The 13,949-nt window shown below is 45.4% G+C and overlaps 1 protein-coding gene across 4 annotated transcripts; it reads left to right on the top strand.

Annotated features, from left to right (window-relative positions):
* Positions 1–513: 513 nt before the first annotated feature.
* STYXL1 (serine/threonine/tyrosine interacting like 1) lies at positions 514–13,949 on the top strand. Of its 4 annotated transcripts, none has more exons than XR_003703939.2 (10): positions 514–885; positions 2,017–2,313; positions 3,279–3,340; positions 4,919–5,063; positions 5,228–5,284; positions 6,728–6,873; positions 8,374–8,519; positions 10,297–10,394; positions 12,406–12,511; positions 13,533–13,665. XR_003703939.2 is itself a non-coding variant. In XM_028708482.2 (10 exons), the coding sequence occupies exons 2-10, from the start codon at positions 2,211–2,213 to the stop codon at positions 13,662–13,664; spliced, it is 999 nt and encodes a 332-aa protein (XP_028564315.2). In that variant the 5' UTR covers positions 516–739; positions 2,017–2,210; the 3' UTR covers positions 13,665–13,949. The 4 variants fall into 4 exon arrangements, 3 of the variants coding, with proteins under 3 accessions (XP_028564315.2, XP_028564314.2, XP_028564313.2); XM_028708482.2 differs by having other exon boundaries at positions 516–739; positions 12,402–12,511; positions 13,533–13,949; XM_028708481.2 differs by having other exon boundaries at positions 516–795; positions 12,402–12,511; positions 13,533–13,949.

The raw sequence follows: 13,949 nt of genomic DNA, 5'->3' as shown, positions 1-13,949 counted from the left end.
TTTTTAAACGTTAATACTGATTTAAACCCTGGGTGTCATTTACACAAAGACAGAAAACTTCATGTTAATAATAACAACCTGTAAACACTAAAAATTACTTAAATTATTTCGTGAAGTTGCACAGTAACAGAAAGGGGGAGAAATAACCCTAATAAAGTACAATTGAAGACTGAGACCTCCTATTATTTTTCCTGTGCAGATACAGCGAAGGGGCATAAAGCCAATATACAGAATACAGATCAGTTCTTGAGAATGTCAATTTATTTATTTTTCCTTAGCCTTTAAACTATCCTGAGAGTAGAGCAATGGGGAAGGGGATGAATGAAGATGAAGCTACTTTAAAAAAAAATCCTTTTGACATTTTAAACCGATAAAATGTACTTTTGATGTCCTACGAATAGAACAGAGCTAGCTGCACGGGGGGGGGGGGGTTGCAACTCTCGCGAGAGTCTGTTGCGTCTAGGACCCCGTGTTCTATGGGCAGACATTGCGCCAAGGTATCGCGATAATGAGCGAGCGTGAGAATACCGGCAATGACGTCAGGTCTTGGGTACCGTGAAGCCTCGCTACACAGCAAGAGCGAGACGATGGGCCTAACGAGAATGAGGGAAGGGCGTGGGGCGGTGAGCCGAGCCGATAACGAAGAGATAGAGCCTGGTGTCCCGCTCGCCCGTCGATGGGCTCCTATAGCGCCCGCTGTGAGCCGCGCTATCTGTCAAGCAAGGCAGTTGCTACGAAGGTGGGCGTGGCCTCCGTGACTATGACGTCGCAGCCGCCAACATTGCGGGATGCAAGGTACCATGGTTACCGTGGCAACAGTTGACAAACGCACCATGGCAACGGGAGCCACGGGTGTCATAGCAACGGGAACCTGAGGCCACTCAGGTTGGTGGGCTTCCATTATTCATCATCATGCTGTGATGATGATGATAATTCAGTCACTAATAATAACAATTATTAGTATTATTATTTGTTTTAATGAATTGGATGCATTGATATTTGAGGAACATTTCCTTGTTTCGTTTTTTAAATAATTGCACCAGTTTGTGATGCAAGACGGAGTATATATTTCTTATGCAAAGCGACTAAATGGTCACAATCTGCCTGTTGTGGTCTGGTCTCGCCTTATTTTTCAGAATTATACAGTTAAAATCTTGCTGTTGCAGTGATAACCCATCTTTCCTTAAAGAGTGATTTGCAGGCTTCACCACATTGCACCCTTGCATCACTCCTGCAGTGGAGACGTCCAATGGGCATGATTATTTTATTTTTTTCATTGCATTTGTATCGCAGCTTTTTTTCTCCAAACTGCTCAAGTTGGCATACATAGTTTCTTCTCCCCATTCTATCTTCACAACAATGATGTGAGCTGGGTTAGACTGTGTGAGGAGGTGACTGGCCCAAGGTCACCCAGTGAGCTTCATGGCTGATTGAGGATTTGAACCCTGGTACTGCAAGTTCTAGGCTGACACTCTAATCGCTACACTACACTGACTCGATTGATTTCAGTGAGTATATTCTTAACTAGATACAACCATGAACCTCCAGAGATGGAGAGCGAATCTCTATTTTTTATTTTTTATTTTGCAAACTGCAGGGGCAGCACAAAGCATCACCCTCTCCTGCAGTTTCCAACAACTGGTATTCAGAAGCGTTAACCACCTCTGACTGTGGAGGCATCGTGGCTAGCAGCCATTGATAGTCTACTCCATGAATTGGTTCAATCCTTTTTTAAAGCCATCCAAGTTGGGGGCCATCACTGCTTCCTGTGGAAATAAGTGCCAGAGTTTAACTAGGAACTGCATATCTCTATATGCATCTATATTATTTATTTTATATTGTTGTTGGTGTCCCTTTGTCTTCACTGACAATGGAGGATAAAATGCTGGACTAGATGAGCCATTGTCATGATCCGGCAGGCTCTTCTTATGTTTTTAATTCATTAAAGGTGGTGTGATTTTTATAACTAGATGGAAGCCCTGGTTAACAATCCACATTTTCCCTTTGCTTTTTCAGTCGAACAGTATCCAGAAACCCAGATTCCTGCACAGAACAAACTACCTGGATTTCCAGACTGCAAGCTGAGATATGAAGAGGCCTTTTTCTGTTTGTGGATGAACTACCTGAATGTGAAGTAGCCTACTTACAGGAGTTCAGTTTTTTGAGAATACAGTTGTGTCCTCAGTGTTGAATCATTCTTGTCTAGCATCATGGCTGGGGTGGCATTGTGTGAACCAACAGAACTGTATAATATGTTGAACCAGTCCACAAAAATCTCTAGACTAGCAGAACCAAACTATCTCTGTTTAATGGGTAAGTTATGTTCTTTCGTACTGACTGACTACGTCTTCTATTTCTGGTCATTGAACATTTATGTGACTTCTGTTATTTGTGACTCTGATATATTTTCTGTCTATGTATTTTGTATAAATACTTATTAGCACATTATTAGCTGCGTGATGCTTGTGGTTGTTCAGAGTTTACCTCTCCCATTGGCATCAGTTGGACTTCCTGTCACATCATCATTAACGACCCTGTAGCTTGCAAATGACATTGTACATACACTTAATCCTTATAGCTAGATATCATTAATAACAAGCCCATTGACCTGCACCTGTTTCCTCAGCTGCAAACTGAGTATTTTTCTTGAGGCTTCTTGACTTCCTCCTGTTTCCAAATGGTGGGAAATGAAATTGCTTAAACAGTTGAAGGCTGCCCTGAGGCCCAGGAATGCATTCTCATTGTCCGGTGCATGCCTCCTTGATTTTCACTTTTGTGACTCTGCTCCTACTTCCATCAGGCCTCTGCTGGCATTGGGTGTAAGAATATAATGAGGGCTTCACTGAATGAGATGCAAGTTCCATCTAGTCTGCAGTGACCAAAAAGATTGACCTGCCATAGAATGTGGAGGTGCTACATAGCCATCAAAACCACCAGCCTTGTAAAGGCTTGAACCCCATATTCTATGGGGCTTTGTCATTCTGCTGCCTGTGCATCAGGTGTCCCTTCCAATTGCAGACCTGCAACAGGATTACTTGCCCCAACTAAGGCCAGAGTAGTGACTCAGGCAGAAACACAGGGCAAGGGGGAATTCTTACCCATTCACAGAAGTAAATCACATTGTTTTAAAGATAAACAGTTCCTGTAGAGCAGAAATGAAGAGAATGCAGAAGTGTTTGGAAAAAATAGGAAAGGCGGAATCAAATTTCTCACTGTTTTCAGTTCAGTCATTTGCTTTCTTTGTGTCTTTCTTTTCCACCCTGTTGCATTGCTTTCAGATGCTCGTACGAGGAGGGAGTACAATGAAAGCCACTTGATGACAGCGATACGAGTCAGAAAGGCGAGTAACATTTTGGGGTGTCTTGGTTGTTTGTTTGCAGCCACCTCCTGTTGTTGGACAGACCCTAGGTGAAGCATTAGATTCTCCCCTGCTGGAGCCCTTTCACTGTGGGGCAAAGGTTGGCGGAAGCAATTAAACCATTAAAATAAAATAAAGCCATGTTATATATGTTGGTGCAATAGATCACTGGATTCTGAGATCCAAATTTCTTTTTGGTGAGAGAACCCCTGCAGAGATTTAACATCACAAAATATGTAGTAAAGTACGGAAATGCAGGCTGTAAAACCTTTAAAATATGCTCTTTCAAGTGAGTTCCAAAATGTCCCCTGAAATTTTTTTTCCCCCAAAGGTTCCCTCTTCCTCCAGCATAAGAGAAGTCAAGAAATGGTTTATGTTCATGTGCTTCAGAAAAGTTGCACAGGCAGTAAAACTTAGGTTAGTTACAAAGTTGTCAAAGTTCCTAGATTATTGGTATACGAACTCAAGAATGACTGATGAGAGCCTTGAGCTGCAGGAACCAGCTCAAATCTCTTCACTCACTGAGCTTCCCAGATGGACTAGAGGCGAACAAAGGCTTGACTGCTTAATTTCTCCCAAGGTGAAGGGAATGGACATAGCTAAGTCTGGCAGAACATCTTCTGCATGGTATTATTCCCTTCATGCATGAATTAGACTTAAGCATGTTGGTTATATGAGGCTGGTTATTTTACAATACAAGTAGCAGATTTAAAATCCAACTAAAGCTATAATCATCAGCACAGTGGGACTTAATTATGAGTAAATATGCATCCGATTGTGCTGTTTCACTGTACCATGAGACTTGCCTGGCGCTCACATCAATATCTGTTCAGTGCCAGGTTAAGACATGCCTCAGAGCTAACTCCCAGAGGCCACATGCCAGCAGGAAACGGAACCAGAGAGGAAAGTGGGTGGAGATGTAAATTTTACCTTTATGCAATCAGTTTGACTCTCGTGTGCTGCCCCTCCATTCTCCAACCAAGCAAGCAATAAGCATTGTCAAGATTCCTGCCAGGCAAAAATACTCAAGGAGAGTACAAAGTAGGGCCGGTGTGGGGCATGGCCTGGGGAATAGAGAGGAGGAGTTTTAGCCTGTGGAGAGTCCCAAGGGCCAATTAGAAAAGTCTAGAGACCACATTTCGCCCCCAATTCTGAGATTCCTTCTCCTCACATACCTCTTTTACCAGGCTTTTGAGACAATCGGGTGTAATGCATTATTTGTTTAAGGCGGGGGACGGATATTTGTTTTAGCGTTAAACTTGCTGGCTGTTTTCTTTAATTATGTAAAGTTCGTTGCTGAGAGACTTTTGGAGCAGGCGACATAAATTGAACAAAGAATGCTAATGGTAACAAAACAACAGAAAGGTAATTGAAAGGGTCTCTGTGCCTACAGTTCCATTGATGCGAAAGGTACAAGATTTGACCTGGGCCTAAGTGGTAACAGGGCTCCAAGCACACACGTCTTTCAGAATGCAGGTATCTTTGATGCAACACAGTAAGAAGTATATTCCTTTTCACAAAGTCATTAATCCAGCCTCCCACCCTTCTTTCTTTCTAAAGAATGCATTGGGCAAATTCATAGTTCCTCCGTCTGTCAATCTGGAGTGCGTCCGATACTGCGTGGTATACGATGGCAAATCTACCTCGGTGGATGCTGCTTACGACATAGATTATGATTTGTATGAAGTGGATAAAGAACTAACCCGTAAGTCTTCCTCTTTCTTCTGCAGGTTGCGCAGCCTCGCTATTTTGATCTCATAATCCTAGCTCACGCAAGAGCGAAGCTTAAAAAGGGCTGGGACACATCTTGAAGTAAAAGCTCTTAATAATCTGTTACAAATTTTCTCATCTTTTTTCTCCTCCACCCAGCATATGACATGGGAGAGGACATCAACAAATTAAGAACCAAGCCATCTTCTGAGGAGAGTAAGTTCTATCTGTAATCACGATGGTGGCAGTCTAGAGGTTGTTAAGACAAGCCAGGGAAGGGAGCTACGAGTAAAACAGGCAGACACTATGCCGAGCCAAAGGGTCTGGTTTTGAAGTGTCCTCCTCACTGCACTTGGTGTGAACAAAACACATTATTCAGATGTGAGGGCAAAAGAAAGTGGCTCTGCAGGTTTTGATCAAAAAGCCCCCTGTGGATGTCAGCATGGATGGGCAGTTAGTTAGTTGGCAGAGCACCTGATTTGGATGCAGAAGGTCCCAGGTTCAGTTCCAGGCATATCCAGGGTGGGGCTGGGGAAAGACTCCTGCCTGAACTCCTGGCGAGCCACTGCTGGTCATGGTAGACCAGGGTTTCCCAAACATGGGTCTTCAGCTGCTTTTGGACTACAGTGGTACCTTGGTTCTCAAGCATCTTGGTACTCAAATGCCTTGGTTCGCAAACACCGAAAACCCAGAAGTAAGTGTTCTGGTTTTCAAACGTTTTCAGAAGCCAAAAGTCCAATGTCGGCTATTGTTTCCGGGGAGCCTGCACCAATCAGAAGTTGTGTCAAACAGACTTCTGGAATGGATTAAGTTTGGCGCTTTTGATTTTGCTGTTTATTTTGTGTTTTTGCTTTTGAGACTTTTTTGGTTAATCTGTTTTTGTCACTGTGTGGAACCTAGTTCAGCAACTGGTGAATTGATTGATTGATTGATTGATTGATTGTGTGACTGTGGAAATGGATAAAAGCCCCCCATCCAAACAATGACTATCAGTGCATGTAAGAATCTTTTTTTAAAAATCATCTACAATACTGTCTTAATTCTTTTATAGTATAGGGCATTGATTATTGCTTTCATTTTATGGATCAATGATCTCGTTAGATAGTAAAATTCATGTTAAATTGCTGTTTTTGGGGTTGTTTTTAAAAGTCTGGAATGGCTTAATCCATTTTTCATTACTTTCTATGGGAAAGAATGCCTTGGTTTTGGAACAGACTTCTGGAACGGATTAAGTTTGAGAACCGAGGTACCACTACACAGTTCCCATCATGACTGACAGTTGGTCCTGCTAGCTAGGGATGATGGGAGTTGTAGTGCAACAACAGATGGAGACCCAAGTTTGGGAAACCGTGGTGTAGGCAGTACTCAGCTAGGTTGACACAGCTTCCTATGTCTCTGTGTGATATCACCAGACACACTACAACACTCCAGGGGAGGGAGTATATGGGAAGAGGCATGCCTTCAGAGGCAGGTGGTCTTGAACTGTGGGAGGAAAAGGTAACAGAGATTGTCATCCGATTGTTTTGAACGGTGGGCTAAGAAGTAATGGGAGAAATGCAATAGATAGCAAATCCAATGGTTTCGCTGGTGACAAGGCCAGAAGCGGGTGCCTCTGGAGTGCTTTTCTTTTTAAACACATGCCTATCACAATTTATCTAGATGCCCCAGTGGGATCTGCACCTCGCTGTGCCAGGATTATGCAGCGGTTCACCAGTTACCCAGTCCTTGTCCTGAGGGGCGGGTACGAATTGTTCACAGCGACTTACCATTACCTGCGGACCCAGAAGATATTCTGGATGCCTCAGGTGAGAGACTTCAGAGAGCAGGCTTTCAACTTCTTAATGAGGTTGTTGCCATCTCCTCCTCAGGTTGGGCTGCTGCTCTCAGTGTGCATATTTTTGGCAGGGTATGGGGTGTTGGCGTACCTTGGGTGCACACACCCCTTTTGGTTGGACCTTCAGACCAGGGTGGGGGGCCGCATTCCTTAAAGCGCAACCTTCCCGGGGCCACGTGGCGGTGGGCAGGTCCAGAGGCAAGAGTGGGCAGACCAGTGAATGTATGGTTTACCTTTGTGCAGAAGGCTGGTTTCTACATAGGCTCACTCCCCCTCTACCCTCCAGTGTTATCAGAGCTCAGGGATTCCTTCCAGCTGGGCCAAAACACCCAGGTGTGAAGCTCCACCAATGAGGATGGCCTGGGGAGAGTTCCAAGTGCCAGATAGAGTAGCTGCCAGGAGCAGGTCAGCAACGAAACACCAGTGTCAGTGAAGTTAACTCTTTATTCAAAGAAACCCAAACACCACAGGCCTAGTGGTCCCAGCAACTCTTCCCAGTAGGTCTTGCCCTAATGAGGCAGTTGCAAGGACTAAAGGACCCCTGCTTTCCACTGCTCCTCCAGGTCCATCCCAAGCAACCTGAGGCTCCTTCATCATGTCTCTCTTTGCTTCACCCTCTTCATTCCTCTTGTGTTATGGGAGACCAGGGGAGAGAGGAGCTTGTTGCAGGAGGGGGGGGGGCTTTCTGGATTCTTCAGCAGCCTGCTTCATCTCTGTCTCCTGGCTCCCCCTCCTCTCCTGCCTCTGATTCTGCAGTGCTCTCTTCCCCAGCCCTTTCCTGCTCACTAAACTCTGTTGCCTCTTCAGACATCATATCTGCCTTATAGTCACTTCTTGCTGATCGAGGGTTGCCATATTTTGAAAAGTGAAAATCCGAACACCAAAGTTGCTGAGCTCTTGCCTACGTGGGTTGCCAAACATCTGGATTTTCCCAGACATGTTGGCAATTTCCACCTGGACACTGCTTCCGACTTCAGTGTTCCAGCTGTGTCCTGGAAAATCAGGACGTATGGCAACCCTATGCTGATCCCTTAGCCAGGTGCCTGAAGAGGAAACCAGGCTGGCAGTCCCTTGAACTTCTTTGCCTCTAGAGAAGCTCAGGAGACCCATCCTCCCCTGGTCCACTCGTTACTTCTGCATGTTCTAGGCTACTCTCCACAACTCACCTAGGCCTTATTCACAACATTTGGCTTCACCCAAAGAATCTTGGGAGCTGTAGTATGTTGAGGGTGCTGAGAGTTGTTCAGAGGCCCCTGTTCCCCTCACAGAGCTAAAATTCTCAGAGGGAAGCTTGTTAAACCACTCTAAGATACTTTCAGGATCAACCCTTTTATTGTGGATATAATGTGTTTTAACTGTTTTTAAATCTGAGCATGCCATGGTCCTGCTGGTGATGGGCAAGTAATAAATATGAAGATGCTGCTGCTGCTGCTGCTGCTGATGATGATGATGATATTTCCTTCCCCTAAAGGAGCTAGAGGCCTTTAAGCCCTACCCAGTGGAGATCCTGCCTGCTCGCTTGTACATGGGAACTTACGCCCAGGCCTGCGACAGCCAAATACAGAAGGATCTGAAAATCAAAGCCCATCTCAATATCTGCGAAGAAGCTGGCACATTGTAAGTTCCAGTGACAACCTGCTGAGCACTAGTTGGCTGTCAGTTCTTTTCTAGGCTTGCAAGGAAGGCCACAAAAGTTATGAGCCCATAAATAATCTTTAGGCCAGAGTTGTGTTTAAAGGTTAAAGCAGTGGTTCCCAAACTTTTTTGGGTCTCCACCCCCTTGGTCTCCAAAACTCATCCCCATTGCTCACTACCCTTAAAAAAGCATTGCAGTGGTTTCCACAACCCACGAAGGAATATAATAAGACAATACAATTCAAAACAGTAATAATTCATTACATATTTATTCAAAATCCAATTAATTTTTGCTTAATTCAACAAAATGGATGAACTTGCCTATGGAGAGGACTAATTAATCAGTGAACCTATTAGGCATGTACCTTAATGTTATACTTTTGGCAGTGCTTTCTTTCTAAAAAAAATGTTTAGGGGTACTCTCACTTTCCAATTCGTATTGAAATACTGCCCCTCAATGAGGCCAAACTTAGATTCATGAAATGTTTAGGGGTAAACGTTCCCCTGAGTCCCCCCAGAAAAAAGCACTGTGTTTTGTAACTGAGAATCCAATAGCATGTACTACTGAAAAAGGGCAAACTTGATCCAGTGGTGCCAGCTTTTCAAAGCCTGATAGTCATCTGTACCTCCAGCACCCTCCTGCTGCCCCCTTGCCTAATGATGATGATTTATTACCGTCTTTTTCGCTCTATAAGACGCACCAGACCACAAGACGCACCTAGTTTTTGGAGGAGGAAAACAAGAAAAAAAATATTCTGAATCTCAGAAGCCAGAACAGCAAGAGGGATCGCTGCGCAGTGAAAGCAGCAATCCCTCTTGCTGTTCTGGCTTCTGGGATAGCTGCGCAGCCTGCATTCGCTCCATAAGACGCACACACATTTCCCCTTACTTTTTAGGAGGGAAAAAATGAGTCTTATAGAGCAAAAAATACGGTATATCTATGCTGCCCATCTGATTGGGTTGCCTCAGCCACTCTGGGCAGCTTCCAGCAAATTATAAAACCACAGTAAAACATCAAACATTAAAAACTTCCCTATGCAGAGTTGTCTTCAGATTTCTTCTGAAAGTCAAATCGTTGTTTATCTATTTGACATCGGCTGGGAGGGCGTTCCACAGGGTGGGCACGACTACCAAGAAGGCCCTTTGCCTGGTTCCCTGTAACCTCACTTTGCGCAAAGAGGGAACTGCCGGAAGGCCCTTGGAGGAGGACCTCAGTGTCTGGGCTGAATGATGCAGGTGGAGACGCTGCCTCTTAGTGCCCCCTCCCAGAATCTCACTGTCCCTTGGGATACCACCCGTTTTGGGAGCCGCTGGGTTAGAGTGTTGGGCTGGGATCAAAGGGATCCCAGTTCAAAGCCCCATTCATCCATGAACCTCTTGGGGCTTGTGATTATCAACACTGTCTTTGGTGTCTGATTGTGGGCCCTTGTTCCCCCTTTATTTGTTGCCTTTTTATCCCCTCCCCTTCCCCCAGGGAGCTAAGCTTCACAGAGTTTGCTCCACCCCACGAGGTAGGGTATGGTGAGAGAGAATGACTGGCTCAATGCCAACCTTTGGGCTTCAAGGTGGGCTGGGGAGTTGAACTAAACACTGGGATCTGTGACATTCCAGATGGTGCTGGACTTCCAGCTCCCATCATTTCTGGCCATCGGGCAAATAGGTTGGTGACTATACCTGCATCATTTGCCGTTTTTTGCTGGGCTGGTAGAGGTTTTTTTTTGCAAGTGTCCCAGCAGGTCTTCTCTTTGCTGTTCCCCAGTTTCCTTGAAGACAGTGACAGACTGCTTCATATCCCCATTCCGGATTCTCCAGATGCAGAGATCTTTCCTTACTTTCCCAAGATTTGCCACTTCATTGGTGAGTAGACCAAGGTAGCTTCTCCACTTACTCCATGCCCTAAACATGGGGAAACGCCAAGGAGGGGCACCAAGCTCTTCAACTGGTAGGACAGGGGTGGGGAGCCATTTCATCACTATTATACCCTTGCAGGCCAACTTTAAGAGGAGGGTTGGGACAACTCACCTATCAGATGCCCAATTGATAGCTGGATTATCCCACTCGCTTTGTCAAAATCCCTTGTGTAGCGTGTCCCACGAACCCAGAACCCAGCTCATAGTTGGACATTCAGAAAGCAGAAGCCAAAGGAGTTTTGCCAGTCCTGTGCTTTCTGCAGAATCCCCTGTCTGCCTGAGTTCCCCATGGGGAGCTTGGTCATGCAGCTGATCCAGCTGTGTCTCTACCTCCCACCCCCCATCTCATGCACATATGATATCAGGCTGCAGGGCAGGTGTGGGGTTTTTTTTGGGGGGAGGAACAGCCTTCCAGAAGAAGAAGAAGAAGAGTTTGGATTTGATATCCCGCCTTTCACTCCCCTTCAGGAGTCTAAAAGCGGCTAACAGTCTCCTTTCCCTTCCTCCCTCACAACAAACACTGTGAGGTGAGTGGGGCTGAGAGACTTCAGAGAAGTGTGACTGGCCCAAGGTCACCCAGCAGCTGCATGTGGAGGAGCAGAGACGCGAACCCGGTTCACCAGATTGCGAGACTACCGCTCTTAACCACTACACCACACTGGCCAAATTAAGACCCATGCCAAGCTAAATCTGGCCTGCAGGCCAGAACTTCCCAAGCCTTGTAGAAAAGTCTTATACACTTGACTTCCTGGTTGAGGAAATATTAATAATATTTATTAAATTTATTAGTTGCTTGTCACTCAAATGATCTCCAAGAGACTTATATTAAATATATATGCCTTATATAGAAAAGTCAGTGTTAGTGGGGAATTAAGTTTCCATATTGGGGAAACAAAAAACCCCCACCAGTTCCTTCCCGCTATAACAGTAACAAAAAAATTAGCAGTACAGTACACCAACAATAAACCGAACAATATCCCCACCCACCAACAGATAAACATAAAAATTCAACATACCAATACTCCTCTCCCCAGTCCAAAAATATACCCATCAACCCAGAATGTTCTTTTTTAATCTCCCCAGCTCACCATGAAGTCCAGTGTCAAAGTCAGTCAGGGTTTATGTGGCTCAGAGAGTTATACATCAGCCACTGCCAGTCTGGTGCCGACCAGATGCAGTGTGTGCTACATTTCCCAACAGCCTGAGACCAAATTTCAGCTACACAAAAGCCTGAGATTTTTCTACATACAAGCACACACACACTTTTTCATCAGCACAAGCACGAGGGATTATCACAGTTCAAGGACGCACTGCAGCCAGGCAGGTGCACTTGAGGAAGTGGGGGGGATCCACAGTCATTTAGCAACCCAGTGGTGTGCTTGCCCCTTTGAAGCTGACTTGACAGCAGACTGGCACTGAAGATTCCTTCCACCCTGATGATGAGGCAATGTCTTCCACCACAGCTGTGAGCAGTGGGCCATCTTAGGGGCTGCTGTCTCCCAAAATCTCCTGACTAAGGTGGATGCTTCATTCTACCTAATGGTAGGGCTGACCACATTTAGCCAGTAGCACCTTAAAGACCAACTAAGTTAGTTCTTGGTATGAGCTTTCGTGTGCATGCACACTTCTTCAGATACCCGAAACCCGAAACCCGAACAGACAAAACCCGAAACCCGAAACCCGAAACACGAACAGACACACAAAAGCTCATACCAAGAACTAACTTAGTTGGTCTTTAAGGTGCTACTGGAAGGAATTTTTTTTGTTTTGACTATGGCAGACCAACACGGCTACCCATCTGTAACTCACATTTAGCCAGCAAGCCTTACCCAAACCCTACAGCCTCTCCTGGTCACTTTCACCAACTCGACGTCCACAGTGAAAGCTGAAAAGAGCCTTTTGCTTAGAATATTCAATTACCACTCAGGCATTTATTTTTGTTCCTCTTCTCTAGACAGTCACATCCACAAGGAGAGAGTCCTGGTTTTCTCCACCATGGGCATAAGCAGGTGCAGCACAGCCGTCATGGCCTACCTCATGCATTCCTGCAGGCTTTACTTAAAGGTAAGTGGAGGCAGGAGGGGGGCAGGCAGGATTGTTTCCTTACAATCCATATATCCTGCTTTTTAATCCTCCTTAAGGTGCTCATTTGTGGCTGCCCAAATCCAGAAGCACGACAGAAAATGATGTTGCCCTCATTGTTTGTAAAGCTCCATGTACTTGGCAAAGGCAGATACAGTATAAATAATCACAACAGTAGTGCCTGCTTTGCACAAAGAATGTCACTAGATAAGGCTGGAAAGAAAGACCAAGTTCTTTGGGAAGAAGAAGAAGAAGAAGAAGAAGAAGAAGAAGAAGAAGAAGAAGAAGAAGAAGTTATTATTTGTACCCCGCTCATCTGGCTGGGTTTCCCCAGCCACTCTGGGTGGCTTCCACAAAGACCAAAAATACAGTAAAATATCACAGATTAAAAACTTCCCTGAGCAGGGCTGCCTTAAGATGTCTTCTGAATGTCAGGTAGTTGTTTATCGTTTTGACATCTGATGGGAGGGCGTTCCACAGGGCGGGCGCCACTACCGAAAAGGCCCTCTGCCTGGTTCCCTGTAGCTTTGCTTCTCGCAATGAGGGAACTGCCAGAAGGCCCTCGGCGCTGGACCTCAGCATCCGGGCAGAACGATGGGAGTGGAGATGCTCCTTCAGGTATACTGGGCCGAGGCCATTTAGGGCTTTAAAGCTCAACACCAATACTTTGAATTGTGCTTGGAAACGTACTGGGAGCCAATGTAGGTCTTTCAAGACCGGTATGTGGTCTCGGCAGTTGCCCCCAGTCACCAGTCTAGCTGCCGCATTCTGGATTAGTTGTAGTTTCCGGGTCACCTTCAAAGGTAGCCCCACGTAGAGTGCATTGCAGTAGTCCAAGCAATGTCTTTCCCATCACCAGACTCTTGAGCTGGAGATTAGTTACCTGGCCAAGATGCTGGGGGGGGGGGTGGAGTGTCCAGATCCCTCCTCTGCCTGTTGTTAGAAGACAGATTCCTCCCCACTCTCCCTGCTACTTCTGCTGTTTGCTTGCCTTTTTTTGTAGAAGTCCTGGAGCTACGTTCAGAAGTGCAAAATCAACATGCGGCCGAATCGGGGGTTCGTGCGACAGCTGTCAGAATGGGAGACACGCATCTACCTGAGCGACATCACCGATATCTCCGAACCGAATTACTGACCAAGAGCGAGTGACAGAGAAAGTCCCTGAATCACTGCTGGCTTCCTGCAGTGGAATTTCAACGGCTTTTGAGTGGTGGTGATTGAGATAGAACTCTATATTTTTGGAAGTTGATTTAAAAAAAAACCAATAATAATAATAAAAATAATTTTTCACTATCATTACCTCTGTACTGCCAGGTTTATGACATATATCACAGGTTCTCTTTACTCCTGTGTACAGAGCTGAGTGGCGTTAGGGCCTTTTGTGTCCTTTATTCAGAAATAAATACCTTCCACCTCTGTG

This window comes from Podarcis muralis, chromosome 15 (genome assembly GCF_964188315.1).
Source record: "Podarcis muralis chromosome 15, rPodMur119.hap1.1, whole genome shotgun sequence".
NCBI classification, from domain to species: domain Eukaryota; kingdom Metazoa; phylum Chordata; class Lepidosauria; order Squamata; family Lacertidae; genus Podarcis; species Podarcis muralis.
This window is presented reverse-complemented; position numbering and strand designations above follow the sequence as displayed.